The sequence below is a fragment of the Myripristis murdjan genome, chromosome 4, assembly GCF_902150065.1.
Source record: "Myripristis murdjan chromosome 4, fMyrMur1.1, whole genome shotgun sequence".
NCBI lineage: Eukaryota > Metazoa > Chordata > Actinopteri > Holocentriformes > Holocentridae > Myripristis > Myripristis murdjan.
Window position 1 is genome coordinate 26,349,357 of NC_043983.1, and position 24,042 is coordinate 26,373,398.

At 41.6% G+C, this 24,042-nt stretch overlaps 1 protein-coding gene across 1 annotated transcript in view; it reads right to left on the minus strand.

Annotated features, from left to right (window-relative positions):
* Positions 1-24,042, minus strand: part of LOC115357642 (ephrin type-B receptor 1-like) — an 88,234-nt gene that overhangs the window by 8,333 nt on the left and 55,859 nt on the right. The window contains exons 10-16 of the mRNA XM_030049217.1: positions 15,038-15,203; positions 14,506-14,611; positions 13,524-13,585; positions 11,453-11,650; positions 5,377-5,624; positions 2,392-2,459; positions 1,600-1,747 (exon numbers count right to left, since the gene is read on the minus strand). Of these exons, the coding sequence (XP_029905077.1) occupies positions 1,600-1,747; positions 2,392-2,459; positions 5,377-5,624; positions 11,453-11,650; positions 13,524-13,585; positions 14,506-14,611; positions 15,038-15,203 (996 nt within the window). The remainder of the gene's footprint in view (positions 1-1,599; positions 1,748-2,391; positions 2,460-5,376; positions 5,625-11,452; positions 11,651-13,523; positions 13,586-14,505; positions 14,612-15,037; positions 15,204-24,042) is intronic.

Consider the following 24,042-nt stretch of genomic DNA (forward strand, 5'->3'; position numbering starts at 1 on the left):
AAAGACTTTTTTTCTCCTCTTTTCAATTTTCTGAATGTATTAATATTTTGTGGGCCTGATGGGAAGCTTTGTTGGGTTGGATGCATCCTGTGGGTCACCAGTTGACAATCACTGCTGCCGATCAACAATCACAATCAGCTGCAAGTGGGAAAAAAAGCATTTTGCCTTCATAGGTCAGATGTAGTCATTCCATCACAATTTTCCTATGGCAGCCCGAGTTTAAATGCACGGTATCCAGGCTACCAGACCAATGTAAAATGATTGTTTGACTATCTTGTGAATGGTGTCCATCTGTGAAGAGCAGTCCAAGCAGTCAGTCAGTCCAAACAAGCCAGCTTGTTTTTCACATTTCCTTTCTTTGCAATCATTTTCTCTTTATGTTTGACCCGGTGCAGCACTCCCATTTTTTTTTTTTTACTCTTGGCATCCAGGCCACACTGGGATGATGCAGGGACTGTATCAGAAACAGATACACTACATGGGTCCACCAATGAGAGTACTGAATAGAGTCGACATCAGTGCAATCTAACCATAACATCGGGTAGATACAATGACGATCTGTGTGTATCAACATAATAATCCTCTTGGTTTGGAGCATCTTTTGGCCCGTCCAGGGTTTCTACACCCATTTGCCATTTAAATTCTTAAGACTTGTTTTTAACATTCGCTTTGGGTGATCCAATCACAAGTGGACAGCTCTGAGCACAGCTGTGGATGGATTCAATGTGTCTTGGAGATTCACTGTCATTCGATCACTTAGGCGAGGGGGAGGTGGAGATGGTCAAGGACGCATTTGTCCACATTGTATTCGCAGTGTGGACGTAATGTGTCCCAGTGTGTCTCATTGCAAGATCGCCTGGTCGCTGTGTGGAAGGCGGGAGCGTTTTTGACTGCTGGCATGAAATTCAACTGAATTAAATTTGTTTTTGTGGTGAGATAGCAGCGTCCTCGTCAGGTAATCCAAAGAGGAGACTGTTTCGTTACTGGGCCGGGGGGATAAAGAATATGACGGGTGGGGAATTTTGTGAACGTAATGACGGCATGTGATACTGATGGAGTTGGATTACACATGCAGAGGAATCAAAGAAAGAAAAGAAAGGCAAGAATTAACACTGACAGGTCTGAGGTTGATCACAGATTTGATCACCGACAATGTCAGGTGTGAACAGTGATCTGTCTCGACTGTCTTTTTGTCGAGACAAGCCTGAACAGGGTGTATATGTTGTCTGGGACTTTGGAAACTGTAATATTGTGATATGGCATAAGTGCTGTCTTTCCCTGGTTTTAAAGCCTGCATTATCGGAAAGCAACGCAATTTTGTGACGTTAGGAGCCTGTTGTAGCTGTTATTATTTGCCTCCAACTGCTTGGTCATCATATCCTGTTTACTAATGACTGTTTATCGAAAATCCCTTGTGTGTAAGTATGTTATAACAGCAGCAACAGCCAATATAAATGTTGAGCTATTCAGTCAAAGATGTAGTTATTTAGTTCCCATGGCCCAGCCCTAATGTGCATGTGGCTTTGTATTAGTGTAGTGTAGTGTATAACAGTGTATTAGTGTTAGTGTATGTGTGTGTGTGGGTGTGTGTGTCCTTACCAATGAGCTGGTATACGTAGGGTCAGAGGTGTCTTCCTCCAGATATCGTGACAAGCCGAAGTCAGACACCTTGCACACCAAGTTACTGTTGACCAAGATGTTTCGAGCTGCCAGGTCTCGGTGGACATAACTCATCTCTGCCAGGTACCTAACATCGACAGGATTTATTCTGTGAGCCTGTGTGTGTGTGTCTGTCTGTGTCTGTGTGTGTGTGTGTGTTATCTCAGCCAGCTATACCTACGTTAAAAAGGAAATGGGATTTAGTGTGCGAGTTTGTTTGTGTGTTATCTCTGCCAGCTACCTTTGATAAAACACGAATGGGATTTAGTGTGTATGCATGTGTATATAAGTGTGTGTGTGTTATCTCTGCTAGCTACCTGCAATAACAGGAATGGGATTTAGGGTGTGTGTGTGTATGTGTGTGCAGTGTTTCAGGCTGCCAAGTCATTGTGGAAGTAACTCAATCTACAATAAATACCTCGGATTACAGAACTATGGGTTTTAGTTTTGTGTGTGTGTGTGTGTGTGTGTGTGTGTGTGTGTGTGTGTGTGTGCATAGGCAACATATCTTGAGCTGCCAAGTCTGATTGAGTATAGAGCATTACACATAAGATGAATATCTGAAATCACCACAATATTTCAAACACTACGGGAGGGAATGAGTATAGAAATCGTTATATAGAAATCTCACTGAAAGATCTTGCAGAGATTCTCGTTTATCTTGTTGATTATGTGAATTTCAGCAGGAATGTGTGTGTGTGTGTGTGTGTGTGTGTGTGTGTGTGTGCATACCTCATTCCGGATGCAATGCCCCTCAGCATACCAACAAGTTGGATGACAGGGAACTGCCCATCATTTTGCTGCAAAACCATGAAATGTGAAAGAATTACTTTTCGTTTCTCCTTTTCAGTGTTGCACAGATATTATGGCATTATGAGTCAGACCATGAACATGAATACACATTCATCACATTTCTTTAAACTCATCATGCTGCACATTGTTGTGCAGTTAACGTTTTTTTTATACCTGCTCTGTGCAATTTCAGAACTTATTAACAATCATTTTTTTTGGCATTTCTGCTTTATTTGATAGAGACAGTGGAGAGAGATGGCACAGACGGGAGAGAGAGAGAGAGAGAGAGAGAGAGAGGGAGGGAGGGGATGCCTCTCCTATTAACAATATTGAAACCAAATAGCCCTTTTCTCCTCTTCTCCAATATTTGTTGCTAAAATCCATGCCAGACTCAGGCGCCTCCGACTCCTTCCCCTACTGTTTGAAAAAAGTGCTCTCCTCCTCTCATTACTGAAAATTCACAACAGAGATGTGTCATACTCTGATAACCACACCCATCCCAGGTGAGCAAACAATTCATCCCCCTCAACTGACTTTATATTGTGTGAAGGTGCCTCCTTGTCTTCTGACGGCCATCACATCAAACGTACCCATCAAATTGTTTCACATGGCATGGCTGGACGGCTGGATGAATCTGATGGGTGCGTTTATCGTGACGACTGTCGAAAGCCAAGGAGGCACCTATACACAGTCACACAGCACAAAGTCAGTGGAGAGGGATGAAGAGAGAGGGCGGGACTTAAATGTGCTCTCTCTCTGTGAAGAAATCCACGGGGTGAGTGAACGCAACAAGTGAGGAAAGTGGTGGCGCGAAGCCACGTTCTGGGAACATAAAAGATGACACGATAAAAAAAAAAAAAAAAGAGAGACAGAGCATGCCACGATTTGATTGGATTAGCTTAGCTAATAGCCTGCAGACACAGAGCTCAGTGAAGTTTGTCCTAGGCTGGCGTCTGTGCTGCCATGATGTGTCTTTTGAGGGGAAAGGGAGAAGTGGCTTCACAAAGAGGTAACAGGCAAACAAACTTGTTGCTGCTCTTGATACTGCTCATCTAGTGGTCATGAAAAATGAACAAAGAGCTGTGTGAACGGCTTAAATCATGCCATTGCTTGAATATGAGCGCTGGCAACAGTCAGTGCAGCTCTTCATTTCCTGAAGTGAACATCAGACATCAACGGAGCCGATATACTCTGAGGAGAGCAGCGTGGTTATGAAACATGTTGACTTTACTGCAAAGCTTCACTGTTTTACTCTGAGACTGCTGGACCAGACTGACTGTCTCTTATAAATATCAGTATCATCCCCACTGACAAGGCTACAGTCTAAGGTGTGTGTGTCTGTGTGAGTGTGTGTGCGTGTCTTATAATTCGCAGTGCGCATCCAACCATGCCTTTGATGCCTCTCTAGCCTAATCCTCTGCAGGCGAAACCTTCTTCTAGGTACACACAAACACACACACACATAGACACGCACACATACACGCTGATCCTCCGGGTCTTGTGCCTGCAAGATGGTCACGCTAGGACAGCAACACCAGTGGGATCGATCACTCTGTTTGTGTATCTCTGTGTATGTGTGTGTGCGTGTGTGTGTGTGTGTGTGCGTGCATGCGTATGAGTCAGCGGAGGATTTCTGAGTCAAAAGGGGTCACGCTGTGAGAACTGAACATCAAAGAGTTTCTCTTTCTGTTTTTAGAGCCGGGTAGAAAGGAGGGCAGGATCAAAGAGACAGATAGACTGACAGTCAGACAGACAGGTTGGCAGGACAAGGAGACAAGAGCACAGGAAGGGAGAGGAGAGGAGAAAACAGAGAAGGAGCAGGTTTGTGTTTCTTGCTTTGTCTTTGTTAGTATCTTCTTCTCAGCCTCGCCATTCTTCCCTGCCTGTCTCTTTCTCTCTGTGTGTATTTATGCCAGTTTATGTGTTTGAACTGTGCCTACATCTGTGTTCATAAGCGTAGGCGTGTACGCACTGTCTTTCATGTGCTCGCGTGTGAGTACATCTCCTGCTCGTATAGTACATGTGTTCCTTTGTCCGTATATGTAAGTGCAAACTAGGATTAGACCGATACATAAAAAAAAAAAAAAAAATCAGACATTGGTTAGCACTGTGCACCAGCAGTATGATGTAGATGTGTCAGTCAGTATAAAACCTGCCTCAGGAGATGTTAACTCACCCAAAACCATTTAATTAGTTTTAGTGGAGAGTTTTATTGTCTCATAATAGTCCAAACGATGTTTCAGAGGCTTTTCCACCCAACCATGTACAAAGTTCTGGGGGAAACACCTTAATACCTGCAATTTCTGGCATTAAAACAGAGATACTAGGCCAGGCATTAAATGTCAGCTATCAGCAGCTTCATCATGCCTTCCAGTGCTTGTCAGAAACATTCGTGAGTTGATAGCACATGAGCAAGTTGTGACATCTCAGGATTGCAAAAATGGCTGCTGCAGAAGTTCTGCTCTTCTTTGTGCTTTTCAAGATTTGATCTTTGCGGTTGTATAAAACCCAGTGAAGAAAAAAAAAAAAAAACACCCAGCTAACCCTGTCCATGCCTGGTGCTTTCATGTTGGTATGATTGCCCAATTTCCAATCAGAGCACTTGAACACCAATCAGTCCCATGTCAGATCACTCCACAGACATTTTTGTTGGTATCAAACTTCATGTCTCTTGCGTCTACCCCACAATTCTTTATTTAAATGAACACAAAACAAACACAAAAGTCTCTTCAACCTGTAGTTGACAGGCTATTCTTTATCAATTTTTTTATATCAGTTCTTTTGGACAAAGCACAAATTGGCATGGAGCTGGTGAAGTGCATCAGCAGGCTGCTACAACAATCTGCATGTGTGTCAGTTTGTGTGTGTGTGTGTGTGTTTGTGTGTGCATGCAGTGTGTGGTATTCCTTATTTATTGTTATTTACCCTGAGAAATGAGTCAAGCGCTCCGTTCTCCATGAACTCTGTGATGATCATGGTGGGCCGGCTCTTGGTGACCACGCCCTCCAGCCTGATGATGTTGGGTTGGTCAAACTGGCCCATGATTGACGCCTCGGACAGGAAGTCCCTCCTCTGTCTCTCTGAGTAGCCCACCTTCAGGGTCTTGATGGCCACAGCGATCTCCTTTTTCCCCATGGGCTTCAGGCGGCCCTTGTACACCTCCCCAAACTCACCTGAGAAAACAGATCGATAACATCTTTGTCACATTAACTATTTATATTATATTAACAGGTTTGCTGTGACTGAAAGCAAACAACAGATACAAGATAAACCCTGAAAGATCTTCAGAGTATGTGCCTCAGCATGATAAAGTTGTGTATTACTTTAGAGGGTTCAATAAATTACTGCATTTTAATCAAATTTCTACTGTTAAAATAGGTCAATAAACATGAAATAAAATAAATGTATAAATAATCATATATTGCATGAGAGGTGAAAATAAATTACTGCATTTTAATCAGATTTTCTGCTGTCAAATGGGTCAATAAACATAAAATATAAAACACATGCAGCATAACTAGTGTGTTACATAAGAGGGGTCAATAAATTATTGCACCTTAATCAGTTTTTCTGCTGTCAAATGGGTCAATAAATATAAAATATAAAACATATACAGCATGACTAGTGTATTACATAGGAAGGGTCAATAAATTAATGTATTTTAATCAGATTTTCTGCTGTGAAGTTATGTTTGTGCCATTTGGCCCTCAGTTCTTTACAAAACATTTATAATCTTTCAATCGAGCGAGAAAGAGCACGTTGCTCTGCGCAGCAGATAACTTGGAGAGCTGTTTCACTGGCAGACGAGTGTTAAACACATAAACACACTCTCACTCCCGGGAGCTGCCCTTTGCTACCGCAGTCTCATACTGACGGCCACAGAGCAGCTCCACTGGAGCAGTTTGGGGTCGAGGGTCTTGCTCAAGGGCACTTTGATGGGAGTTTCAGCGGGCTGAAAGAGGAACAAAAATTGAATTCCCTCAGCAGTGCCTGTCAGCGGTGAAGAAAAGGCTGCCTAGCAGTCGTGGCACAGAAGATAACGTTGACACTGCCGTTTTTGCTCAGTTACTCGGCTTTGCACATCACACCGTGGCTGTCGTCTCATGGTTTAAAAGGAAGACAACCAGGTGCAAAGGTGGTGGAAAAGAGTCCTGAAACAGAAGGCTCGTGGGCTCAGTCCCTGCTCACGCTTTCATTTGTTTGGAAATTCAAGATTGTAACTCTAGACCAGCGCCCTATAACCTTTATTTACCGAGCGCTTAGTGAGGCCGTGATCAGATGGGACATGTTTTTCTCTGGCCCAAAAATCAAAGTGCAGCTGTGAGCATCACTAATCACAGAGGCAGCAAAGAGAGTTACACCATCCTTTCTGCTCTGCAACTGCCTAATTAGCCTTACCTAGCTAAACTATCTATTCAGCAATAAAAATAACAATGCATAAAAAAGATAGTGGCTGCTCTGCTTGTGTTTGAAGAGAAAAAAGGAAAAAAAAAATGGAGGACGTAACGAAAATTAACAGCACTCATCAAAAACTGCAAGAAGATACTTCTTTCCAGGTGCTCCTCGATTTTTTTGTCATCTGACTTTGATATAAAGCACAACTTGGCTAAAGCAGAGACATGCTCAATGTAGAGAACCCTAAACACACGCACAACGTCCAAAATGTGAGACACATACTTTTGCAGGAGACGCTCGCCTGCTGCGATCAAACCACCAAAACTACTGAAATAAAAATGTGCAAGCCCATTCACATAAAAGCATCCTTTGTGATCACAGCCTTACTCTGTTTTGATGTGTAAACTATGATAAATAAATTCCTCAGGTGTAAATTTCTGCTCTCCTGATATGTGTGGATGAGAACAATTCGGGAGACACTAATTTTGGTTGGTGCCATGCTGACAGAAATTGTGTTTTGTTACCTCGTCACGAAAACATCCTCTTTTTTTGACTGCATTCAATGCACAGAACATGAGTTTCCTTCCACTGTTGGAGACGCAAATGTCTTTTGTCAAAATAAACGTCCCCCGATGGTGCTTGGGGACATGCAAAATTGAATGTCACTTCAAAATAAAAGTTCTCGTCCCGGAGATGAAAATCGGTTTGTGAATAATGGATGAGTGACGGGAATTGGATGACAGGCTGTGTCGTCCTTTCTCACTCTGATCTCTGCTCCACATCTCACTGCTCATTAAAAACTATCTACTGTCACTGCTGAAAACCAAGGGAGAGGGAGGGAGAGAGAGAGAGAGAGAGAGAGACAGAGACAGGGAAAAAGAAAAGGATAGACATAGGGAGTTGGTGAGAGGAGAAAGGCGGGATGGAGAGGGTGGAGGGCAGATGAAGGAATGAAAAGAAAGGGGAGGCGGAACTGAGAAGGGAAAGATAATAAGGAGGAGGAGGATGATAGTGGTGGAAGGAGGGCTGGATGGATGGATGAAGGGGAGAGGGGTGAAAAAAAGGGATGAAAATAGTGGTTTTCTTAAGGAAGGGGGGCAAGATCTGATGACACGTCACTTCCTTACTCAAGGAGAGAGAGATAGAATCACAGTGCACGGCGAAAAATATCCGTCGCACCAAACTCTTCAGTCTAATATTCCATCTTAAAGTTTCTTAAAGGGACTAACAAGCCACATTTTCTCATTGTTTTTTTGTTTTTTTTGTCATCACCGAGTTTAACACCACAAAAACTGTGAGAATCTGAAGTCCTTTCTATGCAGAGAGACGCCTATCCGCAGGTTTCTCCTGAGTCTAACAATCGGTTTTGCTGGGGATTAAAAATGCAAGAGTGGACGCAATCCAATCAGCATACTGTTTTTATTCTTGTGTGTTATTCTCCATTTGACTGGCAGACTTGAGCTGTACCTGCTGTTCCCGGCTAGGCTCACTGAGCGGCGGTGAGGCACAGCAGCTCACCAGCCGGCAGGCCAATTTTGTGTTATTCCTGGATATAAAACCACCATTTTACTGAGGATTACTTTACCAATTTACATCAAAAGAGGCGAGGGCTAGTATTTTGCTTTCAACTGTATTCAGTGGTTTCATCAGGGCGGCTGTGTGTTTCCTCCACCCAGGCGTTTCACCTTTTGATGCAGGACATTTTCAGGCCCTTCCCGTTGGGGCTGCGAGTTGAACACGTCCCTACTTTAGCCGCATCGCACTAAACGTTGGCAGCGCCTGGAGCAACATGCATTTTCCCAGTGAGCAAAAGATAAGTTGAACTATATCCCTGCATTACATTACCCGGCTTCCCCTCAGGGATCAATAAAGTATTTCTAATTCGGATGCTCCCGTCTAGGCGATCAACAAGAGTGATTGTCTATTTTACTCTTGTCCGTTTTGATTTTCAGGAACACTTTTCCTGTTATCTAGGTATATTACGTGTTCATAGCAAGCTCTGTGTTTGAAGGCAACACTTACAAGTGGGCTTTGCATTTGAGCAGAAAAATCAAATCAAATGTTTGAAAAACAAAAACATTTTGTGTGATCACATCCGAAAGTTTGATTTTATTACAGTTATCAAATTTTAGGACCTCTCAGATCTTGATGGATTATGAAGATAGGAGTCAAAAGTCAGTTAAATAAGACAATGTGTATTTTTAACTGGGTTAACCAAGTAAGTGAAAACTTCTGTCACTAGGGAGAGATTATTTAACTTTTTTCCTGTGTTAGTCAACTTGTTTCAGGAATTTTCTCAAGTCAAGTGACAAAGTCTTGACACGGTGGAGAAGCACATTTTCTGTCACAGTCCGTCACGTGTGGAAAATGTGTGGCATCTTACCTCTTTCCACTGCTACATGCTTACACTTGTTTTAATGAAAAACAGGACAGGACTCAGTGACTTGTTAAGGTGGACATATTTTTCACAGTGCGATTAAGAGCTGGAGTTGGGCAAAGAGGGAAAGCGAGGGATGTAATCACAGAGGGAGAAGAGGAAGAGGAAGAAGAAGCAGAGAGAGCAAGTGAGAGAGAATGAGTGAGGTGCGATGTTTTTCATTATCTCCTTGGGGTGCTTTTTTTTTTCTTTTATCTCTCCTCCACAATCTGTTGTTTTGTTTTTTCCCCCCTTGGTTCTTTGTTTTAGCGTTTCTCTATACGCAAACAAACTCTAAAACTCTGGAGGGGCAGAATCAGAGGGAGAGGCAAAGGTAGACGGAGGGAGGGAAGAATCAAAGAGAGAGTGGAAGAGGAAATCACACTGAGAAAGAGAAAGGTATAGAATCAGAGAGAGAGAGGGAGAGAGAGAGAAAGGAGGACTGGGGATAAATTCTCACTCTCTTTTGCAGCAGAATGGGAGAGATCCCACCATTTAAAGGCTCAGGATCCGGTATCTCATATCACCCAGGCTCATATTTTCCCCTCCCTCCCCCGTTGCTCCCCCTTCCCCTCATCCCTCCTCTGTCACCTCTGGCCGAGGTGAGAAACCTTCCCCCCGAGGAAAATAACGAGAGAAACGGAGGGATTACAGAAAGCCTCTCAGAGTGGCTCAACAGACTAAAGCCCAAACCACATACTAACAGCGGTGAAGGTTTGAATCTGGTTCGTGACCTTTTCTCCCACAGAGCTCCATATCCATTTGGATTTGATTAGTTTTGGACCCAAAAAAGGAAAAAAAAAAAAAAAAAAAAAAAAAAAAACCCACAAAGAAGTATATATGTTAAAAAATATCCATACACATGCACACTGGAAAAAAAACAAAAAAACTCCATCTTAACAAGGCATTTAGTCTCACATTAAGACTAAAAAATGAAAAATGAAATAATCCAACTTGTTTCCAGTGCAGTTCCACTTGCTTCAGGATTTTTTTTCCTGGAATAAGTGTAAATATGTTAAAACAAGGTAGAATAAGGCAGCTCAGCCCACTAGGATCAAGAAAATTACACATGATTTAACACAATTCTGGGATTTTCTCATCCCAGTAGCAGATTTTTACATTTGTGTTAAGGAAAATGAGATTTAACATTAATGTTGAGACTTGATGGCTTGCTAAGATGGAGGTTTTTTGGCAGTGCATATCTGTACTGAGCTGATAAAACGCTGCTGTTTCTAATGTGGCTGAGAACCGAAGACAAATGCAGCATAACAGGCACCAGTAGATCATTAGAAACATCACAGCACTGCACAAGGAATGCAGCTGTTGCACATGAGATAGAGCAATTATGTCTCATGAAAAATAAACGGTGAACAAGCAAATAAATATACACATTAGCTTCCATGTGTCTGTGATTGATTGGACAAAACATTTTCACAGGCCACTGCATAGTTTCATTACACAGGGATCAGTGGTAACACGAGGCATTTTATCTTAGCTGCTGAAAAGTTGCATTATGGAGATAAAAGTTTTTTTTTCATCAGTCATCTGAAATGTAAAAATTCTGCCCCCGAAAAAATTTCAGAGGAGGCTCTCGAGACTCCATTTTATGTCCAACTTTCTCCATTTCCCAAACATCACACAGCATTTTTACAGCGAGCGCGCAGATAGCCAAAGAGAATGCATGAAGTCAGTTTTAATTTATTCCTGTGAAAGTTTTCGCCATGAATAAAACATTCCCTCGACTTCAAAGAAAAAAAATAAAGCAAAATAATAAATTGGCTTTGCGTGTTTCCAAATCTGTTTCATTGACACAAAAGTCTGGCGCAGATTCAGTTACTGTGGAGTACCTTCTGTTTTCAGTGACGTGTCAGTCTCAATAAAGACCCCACAATTCACTTTTCCAACTTAATAGTTGCAGTCAATATAGAGTAGGTATGATTTAAGAACTGTGGGTAGTGTAAAATTGAAAAGACTCCTATATCACAGGTATAGTTTTTATTATTATTGCTAAAACCCCTGCAGCTCTTGCTAGAATAGAACTGATGCACATAAATATTTCTTGAAAAAATTAAATTTTTAAGGTGAGTTCATGGATGATTTCACCTTTAACAGTTTGCAGAAGAAAAAAAGACAGAGAGGAAGAGGAAGCTTAGAGCCAAGACTGAAGATGGAGAAAGTCAAAACCCCTACCTGCTCCAATCACCTCCTCTATTTTGACACAGGAAGGGTCGATTTCCTTGGCAAACTCGCGCACGGCCTCATTGGGGTCCTCATAGGTGAAGGGGTCGATGTAGATCTTGACCCCCGGTGAACTGTGACCCTCGGACAGGCTTGGAAAGGTCACAGTGGGGGCGGGGCTACTGAACATGTCCGGTCTCAGCGTCACCTCTGAAAAGAACGTGAGAAAGAGAGGAAGTGACAGAATGAATACCCACCTTGGGAAGTTATTTAGTCACATTTTCAGCCTTAGGGTGCTTTCACGTAATATTTTTGAGGAGCCCATAGTGTACCATAGTCTATTTAAAATGACACACTGCATCCAACAGGGTTCACTTTATATATGCTGTAACTGCAAATGGATATTTTGATATTAACATTGTGCAGGGTAGATGGCAGCAGCACATCTAATGTCCAGGTCACACTGTCTACCTGAACAGTGAGTGTGCACTTTCATTTCGGCGCCCATATTAACAGATAGGAGCGGCCTGCATGAGCGGTGCGGTGCGGCTCAGGTGCGGCTCGAGCCTCGCTGAGGTGGCATGTCAGCTAGAGTTTCAGCCTGGAGCCTATTTTCTCTGCGTGAGGCGCACGGTTCTCAGCAAAAATAGCCGCTGACACATTTCACTAATATCCATATCTGTAGAATATGTCACAGACATGAAAGAATCTAATTTTCACAAACTATTTTTGCAACTGCATGGAGAACGTGGAGGCTACGCCTGTGTAGGTTTCAGGGATGCTGAACACGCCTGTCTTGGTCCTGTGTTGCTACAACCTTCTGTTGGCCGTTATCAAAAGCAAACTCAATGTAGAAAGACAGGGCTGTCAGTGGCAGTGCTGCAGCAGCAGCACAGCTGTCTGCGTGGACGCTGCACGTGTGCAAGCTGCAGCAATTAAGCGACACAGCCGTCATGCACAGGTAAAGGTAACCAGTCTGGCACGGGCACAAGACTGCCGAAAATATCCTGCAGGAACGAATAGCCTAAAGCCAAATAAGTTTGAAATGTCATTTCAGTCTGCTCACACCCAAAACATACTGGATGTGGTGTGTTTTTTTCATATTTGTCTATATTTTGTTTATTTTCAATCTAGCACCTAGATCTAAGCTTTTTGATGTGCATGCTTTCTGTTCATTTGTAAGTTTTAATCTTACAAAAGCAAAATTGAGCTCTGTTGTCACTGATTCTGCTTCAGTGGACTGTACAGAGCTGGTAAGAGATTCATAGAAATTCAAGCCTCCAATGTGGCATGCACTTATATGCTATGTGGCAAATAAATAAACACCACTGGAGAAGTGATGCAGTGTACATAGGAAAGATGGGGAACTTGTTGACAGCAACGCAACACTAAAGCAGCTATCAAGCTTAAAAGCATCCTGCATTAAACCCTGAAATGCACTGTCGTAATGATGTAATTCCCTTTCTTTGGTTTGGGCTTTACTGAAATGTATTCACACCACAGCTGGGCTGCACCACCGTTTGATTTAAAGCAAGAAGTGAGACTCCTGGTTTTTGGCAAACATTTCTGGAAGTTTTAGTGTGAATTAGAGTCCAGTTGGAATATTCACATCTGTCAAAATACACAGAACCCTGAAAAACAGACAGACAGAAAGTCCAGACCAAACACTGAAGGTGTGAAGGCTGCCTCCAAGTTGTTGTTTTTCTTCAAGTAAGTGGAAAAACACAAAAGTGCATCATCCCACTAGTTTTGAATGCACTTGTTTCACAAATTCTTGTGAACATGTATAAATATGTAGAAAAAAATACAGCCGGTCAGCCCATTGTATCAAGAAAATGACACAACAAATTAATTAGAAATGCAAATAAGTGGGATTATCTCTTATCTTTTTCACTCGTTTTAAGAAAAACTAACTTTAAAAACTGACTATGAGACCAAATAACTTGTTGAGAATGAGATTTTTTTTTGCTGTGTATGAACAGGCCCTGTCTCTCTTTTTTATTTTTATTTTTTCATTTTTTTGGAAGGTAGGTCTGATTGATGGATGCTGTGAGAGCAGCAGCAGTGTCAGTAGTGTTCATACCTCCTCCATTGTTGTACTGCTGCAGTTTATCACCGTACACACTTTCCTTCAGCTGCCTTCTCCTGTGCACAGATAGAGATTATGAGAGGACAGGGAGGCAAATAAACAGACAGAGATAGTCCAAAAGATAGGCACATAAAAAACAAGTCAGTCAGTATTTTTCACTTTAGCTCCATTCGTACGTTTGAAAATCTTTGAAATGTCACAAAGACTAAAATGCAAATTAGTTGCATTCCTGTCAGATTGGACAGAATCAAATAAAAAGGCTTCCTGAACATAAAAAAAAGCTTTTCTTTTCAAGAATTCATTAGCATTGGGCCGGTTGTTATTGTTGCTTAGTGTCAGCTAATGTTTCATGCTTTCATCTGAGGATGAAACAAAATAAATTCACTGGGTGATGTTTTAATTTGCCAACCAGTGTTCATACAAGTCCAATAGGCACCTCACACTGCACACGGAGAGACAGCAGCTTTGACATTTCTGGGAGGTCGCAGATGACATTTCAGAATATCCAGATCCATTTTTCAACTGTTGTGAAATCAAACTGAACTATTTGTTGGGCCAATCATCATTATTTAATTGAAAAAAATGTGCTTGTATCGCTGGTATTTTCTCTTTGCGGAAAAAAAAAACAAACTATTTTTGCTTCAGGCGCTTGAACTTTTATATTGAAGACACTGAATTTTTCAATTTTTTCAGCTTCTCCAAAGTGAAACATTGAAAAGAGTCTTGCAAAAAATACATAAATGGAAACCAAGCTCATGTATTCATTTGCATGCGTAAAGAGCAGCTCTGAGGCAAATATACTCACATGAAATTTGCAGCTGAAAGTATTGAGTTTCTATCCAGAGCAAATTACAATGATCAGTGCCTTGCTCAAGGACAGGATATTATGGTTACAGAAGGTCTCTCTAACCAGTAAGGTACTCATGACATGCATGCATACAGTTGAAGTGTGTGTGTGTGTGTGTGTGTGTGTTACCTGGTGCAGATGATGGCGATGGCCACCAATGAAACGATACACACTCCACCCACTAAAGAGCCTGCTATCAGGGAAAGCTGCTGTCCCAGTTCAGACTTATACTCATCTGGAGAAAATACACACACACACACACACACACAAATTTGATTTCATTTTCAAGACTCTCTCACACATACACAAACATTCAATTAAGCAATTCTGCATGGAAAGTTTTATACCTGACAGCTTTTCTCTCACTCTCACAGAAATAGAGAGCAGTATCATTTACAGGACTATCTCCCACACGCGTGCAAGTAACTACACACACATGCATGCACGCACACACACACACACACACACACACACAAACAAATGAACTCGCACAAAGTAGGGCAGAATTTAATCACTTGCCTGCCAGAGTTTCTCCCTCACTCACTCTCTCATGTTCCCTCCTTCTCTCAGTTTTCCACTCTCTCCTTTCCTCTCTTTCCGCTCAACCATCAACACAAACAAAACCCCAAACCCACCCGACTCCTCCCACACACCCTCTTACCGTCAGTGAGGGTTTGGAAGAGCATGTCTTTGCTGTAGGCTCCATAGCCGGCCACGGTGCGGGCCCTGACCTGGACCACGTAGCCCGTCCCAGGCCTCAGCCCCTCCAGAACCACACTGGGGGTCTCACTCTGCACCATCGAACTGTTCAACACCGACGACTGGGACTAGAGAGAGAGAGAGAGAGAGAGAGAGAGGTTTCAACACTACCCCAAGATAGACCATAATTCTTCCTCAACCACAGACAGCAGAGACAGAGACTAAATTGACTCGGTTTGGGCCTTGGGCTGCAAAAGATTCATTCCGAGTTTCAATCCGAAATGAGATCTTTTAAAAATGTGACACCTACTCATGGGCGTGTAATAAACGCCGGTGTGGAAGTAAAACAAGGTAACAATAAACATGTCACTCCCCTCCGAATGATAGAGCCACTCTCTGTGCCAATCAATCATAGATATATAAACCATTTCTCCGGTAATTGTTACATCCCCCGTGGACCTACTAGTGTAGTTTTAAAAATGCTGGAGAGATGCAGGAGGATGCATCACTTTCCTAAATATCATAAAAATCTAATAGCAGATGTCCAGGTGTGTGATGCATGCATGACCAGATGAATGAAAGAACAAAGCATCGCCCTCTATACGCCAGTCAGTGCATTTTCATCGCCTTGATTTCATAAATCATGTATGAATTTGTAACCTTTAAAGCAACAGTTCATGAAGAATACAAATAAAGATATTGTCACACTAACCCCTCGAGCAGTCTGTCCAGACAGTGTGATTTGGTGTCTGCTCTCGGCCCAGTGCACTGGGCTGGATGGGCATTAGTTTGTGGAGCTCAGCCCATTAAAAGTTTACATGTGAAAAACTCGACAGAAACAGCTCTTCCCCAAAAACAGTGACATGGATATGCACCATATTCCACAGCAGGCAAACTGTATCTATCCACCCCAAATTCATACTCATTAGGGAGGGGAAGATTGCTGGCGGACTGGAGAAGTTTGCCAAATCACACAGAAACAATCTGGGCGAATAGACTGAATGAGGGGTAAGTGAGAACGTATCTCTCTTTTTCATTATTATTCTTATTTTAATAACTATTCCTGATGATTTCAGCTTTACAGAACTGAATCAGTTAGCAGCTTTAACAATCCCTATTGAATAAGGATACCGCCTTGCGCGCTCAGTATGGCTGCTTTCTCCACTGTTTTTATCACTTCCTTTTTTCAACCCTGGATCTCCCTTTCCATGTCACACCTCTCCTCCCCCGTCGCTCCCTCCAACCCTCTCCTCCATCACTTTCTTCCAATCTCTCCGCTCTAAATCCCCTAACCTCTTTCATATCCCTCTATCTGTCCTTACTTCCTAACCCCCATACCTTCCATCCCTCCTTTCCTCCGTCCTCTCTGTCCTCTCCATCCTCTCCATCCTACAGATAATTAGGTGTTAATGTAGTGAATTAGATATGGTCCAGAGAGACAGGTTTACCTTACAAACTCGCCGTATTTGGCATTCTCTCTTCCCCATCACCTCCTGTGGTGAATTAGGTACGATGAGGAGAGACGGGCCTATCTTATAAACCCAAGGCGGCCACCTTTTACCTCGCTATCCCTCCTCCTCCTTCTTTTCCCTGCCTCCTCTCCTCCCTCTCTTTCAGATAACGCAGTTTTAATGTGGCGAAACAGATAGATCCAGAGAGAAAGATATATATGGGGTGGTCGCATCGGATGAAAGGAGGGGGGAGGGAATCGCAGTGGAAGGATGGAGGAGGTGAGAGGGTTGAGGACAGAGGGAGAAAGAGAGGTTAGGCGGGAAAGACAGAGACAGAACAAAGGCAGGGATGGACGACAGGAGAGACAAATGGAGGGGGAAAAGAGGAAGGACTCTACTAGCACAAAAAGAGTGAATGAGCCAGAGAGCATTGAGACTGAGTTATTAGTATGACTATTAGTAGAAGTAAAAGAAGCAGGAGGAGTAGAGCTAACAGTAGTAACAGCATTAACAACAATAGCAGTGGTAACAGCGATAATTGAAATAGTAATTCATTGTAGTGATCATAGCAGTAGGTGCAGTAATAATAGCGGCAGCAGCTGTTGAAGTGGTATCTGGATCAGTGGCAGTTGTGGCATTAATATTATTATCAGTGAATAGGCTTGGAGTGATGTATTACAGCCCAGCATTATTGTTACAATCCTTTTTTTTTTTTTTTTTTTTGGCTGGTTCTGAAATTAATTTACATGACCTTGTTGTCATGTCACTTAATGCAACTGTTAGATTAGCATCAGAGTAAAACTAGCCTGACCTTTTGTTTGCAAAACCGTAAATAATGTTGAGATTTAACCTGTTTTAGATCTAAATTTGTATGATTATTATTAATTATGATTCTTATGAAAAATGCATACTGGTATTTATATTGGCCATTGTGGGTGGTAATATATCAGATACTAGTATTAGCCTCAAAATGCATCCCTAATAATAATTATGATTATTACCATTAAATTTGTTATTGTTATTGTTATTGTTATTGTTATTGTTATTGTTAGTGGTAGCAATAGTAGTAGTGTGACTTTATTAATAGCATTAGTATAATAAGTACATACTGGATGTGAATGTACTGAACACATGAAATAAAATCACCAGTAGTGCTATTATTGTAAAAGAACTCGCAATAATATAAACTATAAACTTGTTATGACAGTTTGGTATGGCAATCGCCTAATTAAAAAAAAAAAAGCTGTACGTCTATTGCTCTTTATCATGCTCATTTCTCTGTTACTATAGCTTCACATTTTTAACATCACTGGAGTCTCTAGTTTCATTCCGCGTACTGTTGATACCAACAAAGCCACGCTCGGCTGATCCCACCACGACATTTCTCGCTGGACGGCTGCCAGACTGAGGCTGACCGAGTTTAAAGAGTTAAAGCTGGGACAGAGACGAGGGAGACGGTTATATCTGGGAAGTGTAGGGCGGGGTAGAGGGAGGTGGGGAGTGGTTTGGAGGTGTGGAAGGGGGCTCTGCGCTCGCCCTAGCGAAGGGGTTAGGGGGCAGCCCATCTGGGAAGGTCTGGTAGCGAGAGATAAGTAGGGGGGAAAATCCTGTCTCTCTCTGCCATATCTAATTCACTACATTAAAACCTCATTATCTATAGAATGGAGAGGAGGAGAGGAGGGAGGGAGGGCGGGATGGATGGACAAGTAGATGGATGGAGGGAGGGAGGAAACGAAGGAGGAGAGATGAGAAAGGTCCAAAAGGAGGTAGCTCCCTGGTAAGGAAAACCTGTCCGCTCTCTTCAGGCTTATCAAACCGCTCCCCGAGGACTCCTTCACTCCAAGCTACGAGCTAAAATTAGTCGTTTTTTTTGCGGTTGGCTCGCCTACAGTGTAAATGAGTTTTGCCGTCCTAAGATGTGTACGAAGTAAAAGAACAGACTGTCAGCTTTTGATTCCTCGTCTTAATTGGCTTACATGTTAAATAATGTTAAAGCAAAGGCACCAGCAAATAAGGCCAACTTTAACTCGCTGCCCTGATTCTGGCTGTGTGAGGGTTTTATCTGTGAATTTGTCAGGAGACTCAGTCACTGCTTCCCTCAGCTAGTGCAGCACTCCTCATTCTCTCCTAGTCTACACACCATAATTGCTCTCAAAAAAAAAAAAAAAAAAAAAAAAAAATCTCTATCCTTCATTCTTATTCTTTTTCTTTCCCAAACACTCATTTCCATTCTTTCTTGTATGATCATTATTCTACAGCTACAGAAATATTGCAAAGGAACCATGGCCCTAATCCATGGAACACCACAAGACTCACTGTGAAATCAAACAGTAAAAATAAAAATAAGTGGTTGGAAAACCTTGAAGGAAATGTTGAATTAATGAATGCTGAGTTATGAAACTGAACTGCTGCTTGCCTTTTTTTTTTTTTTTTCTTTTTTGGCAATGCAGCATTACAAGACGTGCAAGTATTCTTCACTAAGGCCTGATTATGCATCACTTCAGGGTGGGGTGCCATTGAAATTTTATTTCTGTGTGCTATTTTACCATCCAAATTGAAATTCGCATGGGCAATGTAGCACAACACAATGGATTTCAACCAGTGTATTTACAATGTCAATTCTCATTTGCAGCTGAACATTTTTGCTGGTAAATTTCAAAATGAGTCAGTCAAACTGATTATTTCCATTATTTCCGTTGTTGCAGTCTATACTATCACATATCTAAAACTCAAGGAACAATTACTTACTGAATATCTGGCCCGGGAGAAACTACAAACCCCAACATGCACTGCAACATCCTGTGCTATCGATACCACAAAACACCTGTGTGCCCCCCCACCGCCCCTCCCCCTTCCCCCCTCCCCATCCCCTCTCCTCCTGACGAGCTCATCAGCAGCCCAGATCGCCTCCATTAAGGCAGTAATTACCTAGTTTGTTTGTTTGCACGCCAGGCAAAAGCACCGTCAAAACAAAAAACTGGAGAACAGGTGCTTTCAAGACGGTGAGAGGTGGGTTTGCGTAATCACAAGTCAACCTGCCTGTATTCTGAACTTGTGAGATACTTTTAGTCTTATCTCTAGTTGGACTTGAGTGCCAGTGATGTGCATGTATGAAGACATGCAGGCATATCACTGGAGATTTCTCTTCAGCAAAATATCAGTAATGTGGATATTTTTGATTCCATGTTACAAAACTATTAGTCATTTAAAAGGCTTCAGGGTTGGCTTGCAGATGCAATACGTTATGCCAAAAAAAGAGAAATAATGCAGTGGGGTCATTTCATGTCATTTTCCACTCTGTAATCAGTTTGGTTTTAAATAAACTTGTTTTGTTTCATAGAAAGAAACCTTTAGGGAGGAAATATGGGCATGAATCATTATTTTTACACGGATGTATTTTGATCGAATGAATGACCATTTTGGGTCAAAGGCATTCAGTGAATATAGGCTCTGTTTGGCCCTTGAACTGGCTGTAATTTTTTTAACACGGCCTCTTTAGTGCCTGAGTTTGAGACCTCTGCAGTATAGATGATGAGTAAAAAGTGTCTCTGGTGAAACAGGGGGATTTTATGTACTGTGTCTTTATGTCACATTTTATGTAACTGATATATGTGGAGGACATTTCAGTGTCATGAGGTTTGTAATGACATGATGACACAGATTTGTCTTTGTAAGCGTTGTATATCTAGATGCAATAAAGATTGTCTTTACTAAGAAATTTGCCAAAGCAAATATCAACGTTAGCCTCATGAAGAAGTAAAAAGTTTTATTTTTTTAAGTACTGTATCATGACTAACAAAATTTTAAAAAATCAGACATATTTTGATCACTTGCTGACACCTCTACCATTTTACTGTGTGTATTGCTGTGTGAATAGGCACACAAGTATTTTAATGTAGTCGGCTCAAAGATGCTGGAGAGTGGTGACTGCTGCTTCTCATACACTCGACATGCTGATTAATTAAGGAGGACTGGGGGCAGAGACCCGCTCGGATAATGCTTAGATTTGTTTTTCCTCTAATGCATTTGCATTCTCAAAATCAGCTCCACTGCTTGTGCGAGATGTTTGTTGAGGGGGTCAGTGCATTTATAATCTTCTCAAATATTACAGCACTTCCTGGTGAGTCAGAATTGACCATTGGACTATAATGGATTTTCCATAAGGGCTATAATAATAATAGCACTTGATTCTTTTTGTTGTTGTTTTTTTTTTTTTGCAACATTTGATATCTTCTGTCAGTTCCAACAGGCATTAACTTTTAATAAGACATTTATGCAACATGTACATTAACAGCTGGCCACAGTGGGTTAATGGCAAGCTTTACCACATTTGATCAACTATAAAATAAAAGGTTTAACAATTTGTCTACAAAGGCTGGGAATGTTTCTTTCAACATGTAATGAAATACACTGAGAGGCCCCCTTCCAATAAACTGTAGAGACCTCATTTCGTAAACTGTAGTGGAAAATGATAGAAGCAAAACTTGGTGAGGCTTGGGTTCAAGGTTCAAAGCTCAGGTTTATTGGGTTTCAGTGACCTCTGTGTTCTTTAGAGAGAGGAGTCTGTATAGTCTCCTAAAAAGACCTTTACCTTTCTTATCATGCCACATACATGCACAGTAGATAACTTTAAGAGCCTATAAATTGTAATCAACGTGGTTATAAAAAAAAATCTCATCCTCCCATACTCTATGTTGGAGTGCAAAGCTACTAGTGGCAGTTTTATATCTAATAATTAATGCTGGTGTTGGCATTTATACTAGTATTTGTATATATAGTGCCTACTACACCACCACTGTTACGAACAGTAGCAAAAACATCAACAAAAAATATACACATACATACACACACACACCCCTGTGCTGCATGATAAAATCTGAGTCTTATATAGTCCTACTATATGAAACTATGATTTTGTTGTGCAAAGTGGAATCTGCGAAACGTGAAGCCTCTGGTGTCATGGTCTCTTGGCCTGCGGCTGACTGTTCTCATCAAAGAGAATAGATAAGAAAAAGAGTCGACAGGAGTCATGAGCTTTGGAAGTTTGTAGTTCTGTTTGCACTTCAGAGTTTCTTTCTGAGAGTTATGGAAGCATCAACTCACTGATATGGTGGAAAGAAGAAATGGGCTGAAGAAATGTGCGCCGAGACTAGCAATATTTGTCAAAAACTAAATTTATCAGTTTTGTAAACTAGATAAGAACAAGCCAGGCAATCGGAAAGTGGGCTGTAAATGAGAAGGCATGTTCGTCTTCGCTGGTGTGTGCCTAACACAATCCTCTTGTAGGTGCCTTTGCTATGCTTTTTTGTTTATGATCCATCTGCAATGCAAGCCTCTCTGCAGCTGTTGTCAGCCTCAGAAATGATGAGAATATTCCTTTGTGTAACTTTTGGGTAATAGATATATTTTTTAGCTTAATAGAAGTGATTTGACCTTTGTAAGAAAACAGAATGCAACTTACATTTTCAGGTGTATTGTTTTTTTGTTTTTTGTTTTTTCATTGGGCAAATACGCAGTAAAAGCAAGATAAGCAGCCATGGTTTTTCCTCTCTTTCAGTTTTTTGTATTTTTGTTGGTAGAGAGACAGCCTTTGATAGAAGAAGCAATCAGGTCCTGCAGGTTTCACCTCCTGAATCAAGGTAGAGGGAGGATTGGCTCCCTGAGGCAGGCAGCATGGAGTCTGATCCTCTTTATGCAGCCTGGTTTGATCATACAGCTCAGGCAGTGGAGTGTTTGGTGCCTCGGTCTACTGGACCAGACAGGTTAGGACCTTGTCCACTACAGCTGCAGGCTTGATTGCCTCCGCCAACCAAGGATCTCCTCAGCCTCTTGGAGCAGACTGGCAGGAGCTTTGATTTCAACAGCGTCCATTGTCAGGTCAATTGGTGCCTAAGTCTCCTTGTCTTTGTGTGATTCGGCTGCCATCTGTCAAACCGCACCGTAATTGGTCCACAGGGTGGGAAGCAGTCAATCACAAATCTAGAAATATCTGATGAAAGAGTGCTGAAGCACTCCTCAGCTAGTACTTCTTTCTTCAAGTCCAGGAAGTACAGCACCAGTTTAGAATCAACTCAAACTGTTGGTTTCCATTTACAAGAACTGAGTGGCCCGTCCAGCAGGGAGCAATCAGGCACAAACTCAGAGACACTGGATAAGGGGATAGAGGATAATTCCCACCATGAAATTATGTATAAGGAGGTATTTTTTTTGACAAATTTTGCTCCATATAGACTCAATACTTCAACGTGCACATTACAGCATGATGGAGCAAACACCAATTTCCATCAAGCAGTTGCAGGAGTTGCAGGAGTTCATTGTCTCTTAATTGTCTATTAATTGTCAGTGTCTATTAATTGATTTGTCATTGCCGTTCTTAGCTTGAGAACCACAATGGCAATAAGTCCTTTGCGTTTCACTGTTTTTTTTTATCCTCTACAAGTTTTTAAGTGTTCCTGAAGATGTTTTTCTTACACAGGCTTTTGTCAAATAAATCTATCATGTAACTACGTACTTCCTTGTCGAACAGATACATCTATTTCAAGTACTACTTCAACCTTCAGTGTGTGGGCCACGATACCAAAATGTTCTTAGTCATAAGAGATGGTTGTGGGTCTATTTCTGTGGGAGCAAAGATTCGATCCTCCATATCCAAAAAAACTTTTCAAGCTGAGGAGCAACAGCCCACAGGTCCACAGGTACAGCTGAAGCCTACATCCACTGTAGACCGAGAAGATGGAAAAACAACGACTTACAGTCAGACTCAACAACCAATTCAGTGATATTCAGTGTAAAAGTACTGCTTTTCCCCAAGGACCTTTGCAAATGTGCAAACAGCACATGAGTACCCATCGCCATCAAGAGCATTGAACTGAATAAGTAATTGAATCTGAGCTGTTAAAAACAAGACAAGGTTCATCAAGAAAACAACTGAGACTGCTGATATGGAGTTTAATCATGGCTATGGTTATATGCAAATGAAACAGCAATAAAACCTGTAATTTCATCTTGTGTTTTATTAGCCTGGAGTTGAAACCTTTAATCAGTAAAGGTACAAATAGATCTGGGGCAGTAACAGTCTTTCGGCTAATTTATCTAAGAAGAAAAGAAAACTAAATTTGCTTTCTCTGAAAGTCCTCCCTCTACCGTAACTGTTTTTTTTTTTTTTTAATTCTCACAAGCTGCTGTTTTGTCAAGCTGTTAAAGTGAAGATTGGCCCACAATGAGAATTTTGCATCTGTATCTGAATTCTGCTCTGTTATCTGGTCTGAAACCTGAGTTTTATGACCTCTCCTCACAGTCTCCAGCAGGCGATGCGAAGTGCAGTTGCTATGACAGTGTGCAGAGAAAGCTTTGTGACTATAAAACCAAAATAATTTTTTATAAAGTCCAATATAGCAAAGATGTGGCTCATTTTAAATGACGGTTGGTTGCTGATTTGCAAGAGCAATACACAAACAGTTGATCTAATTAGCTCTTCTGAAGCCCATAGAGCCCAGTTCCTCAACGGTTTTCCATA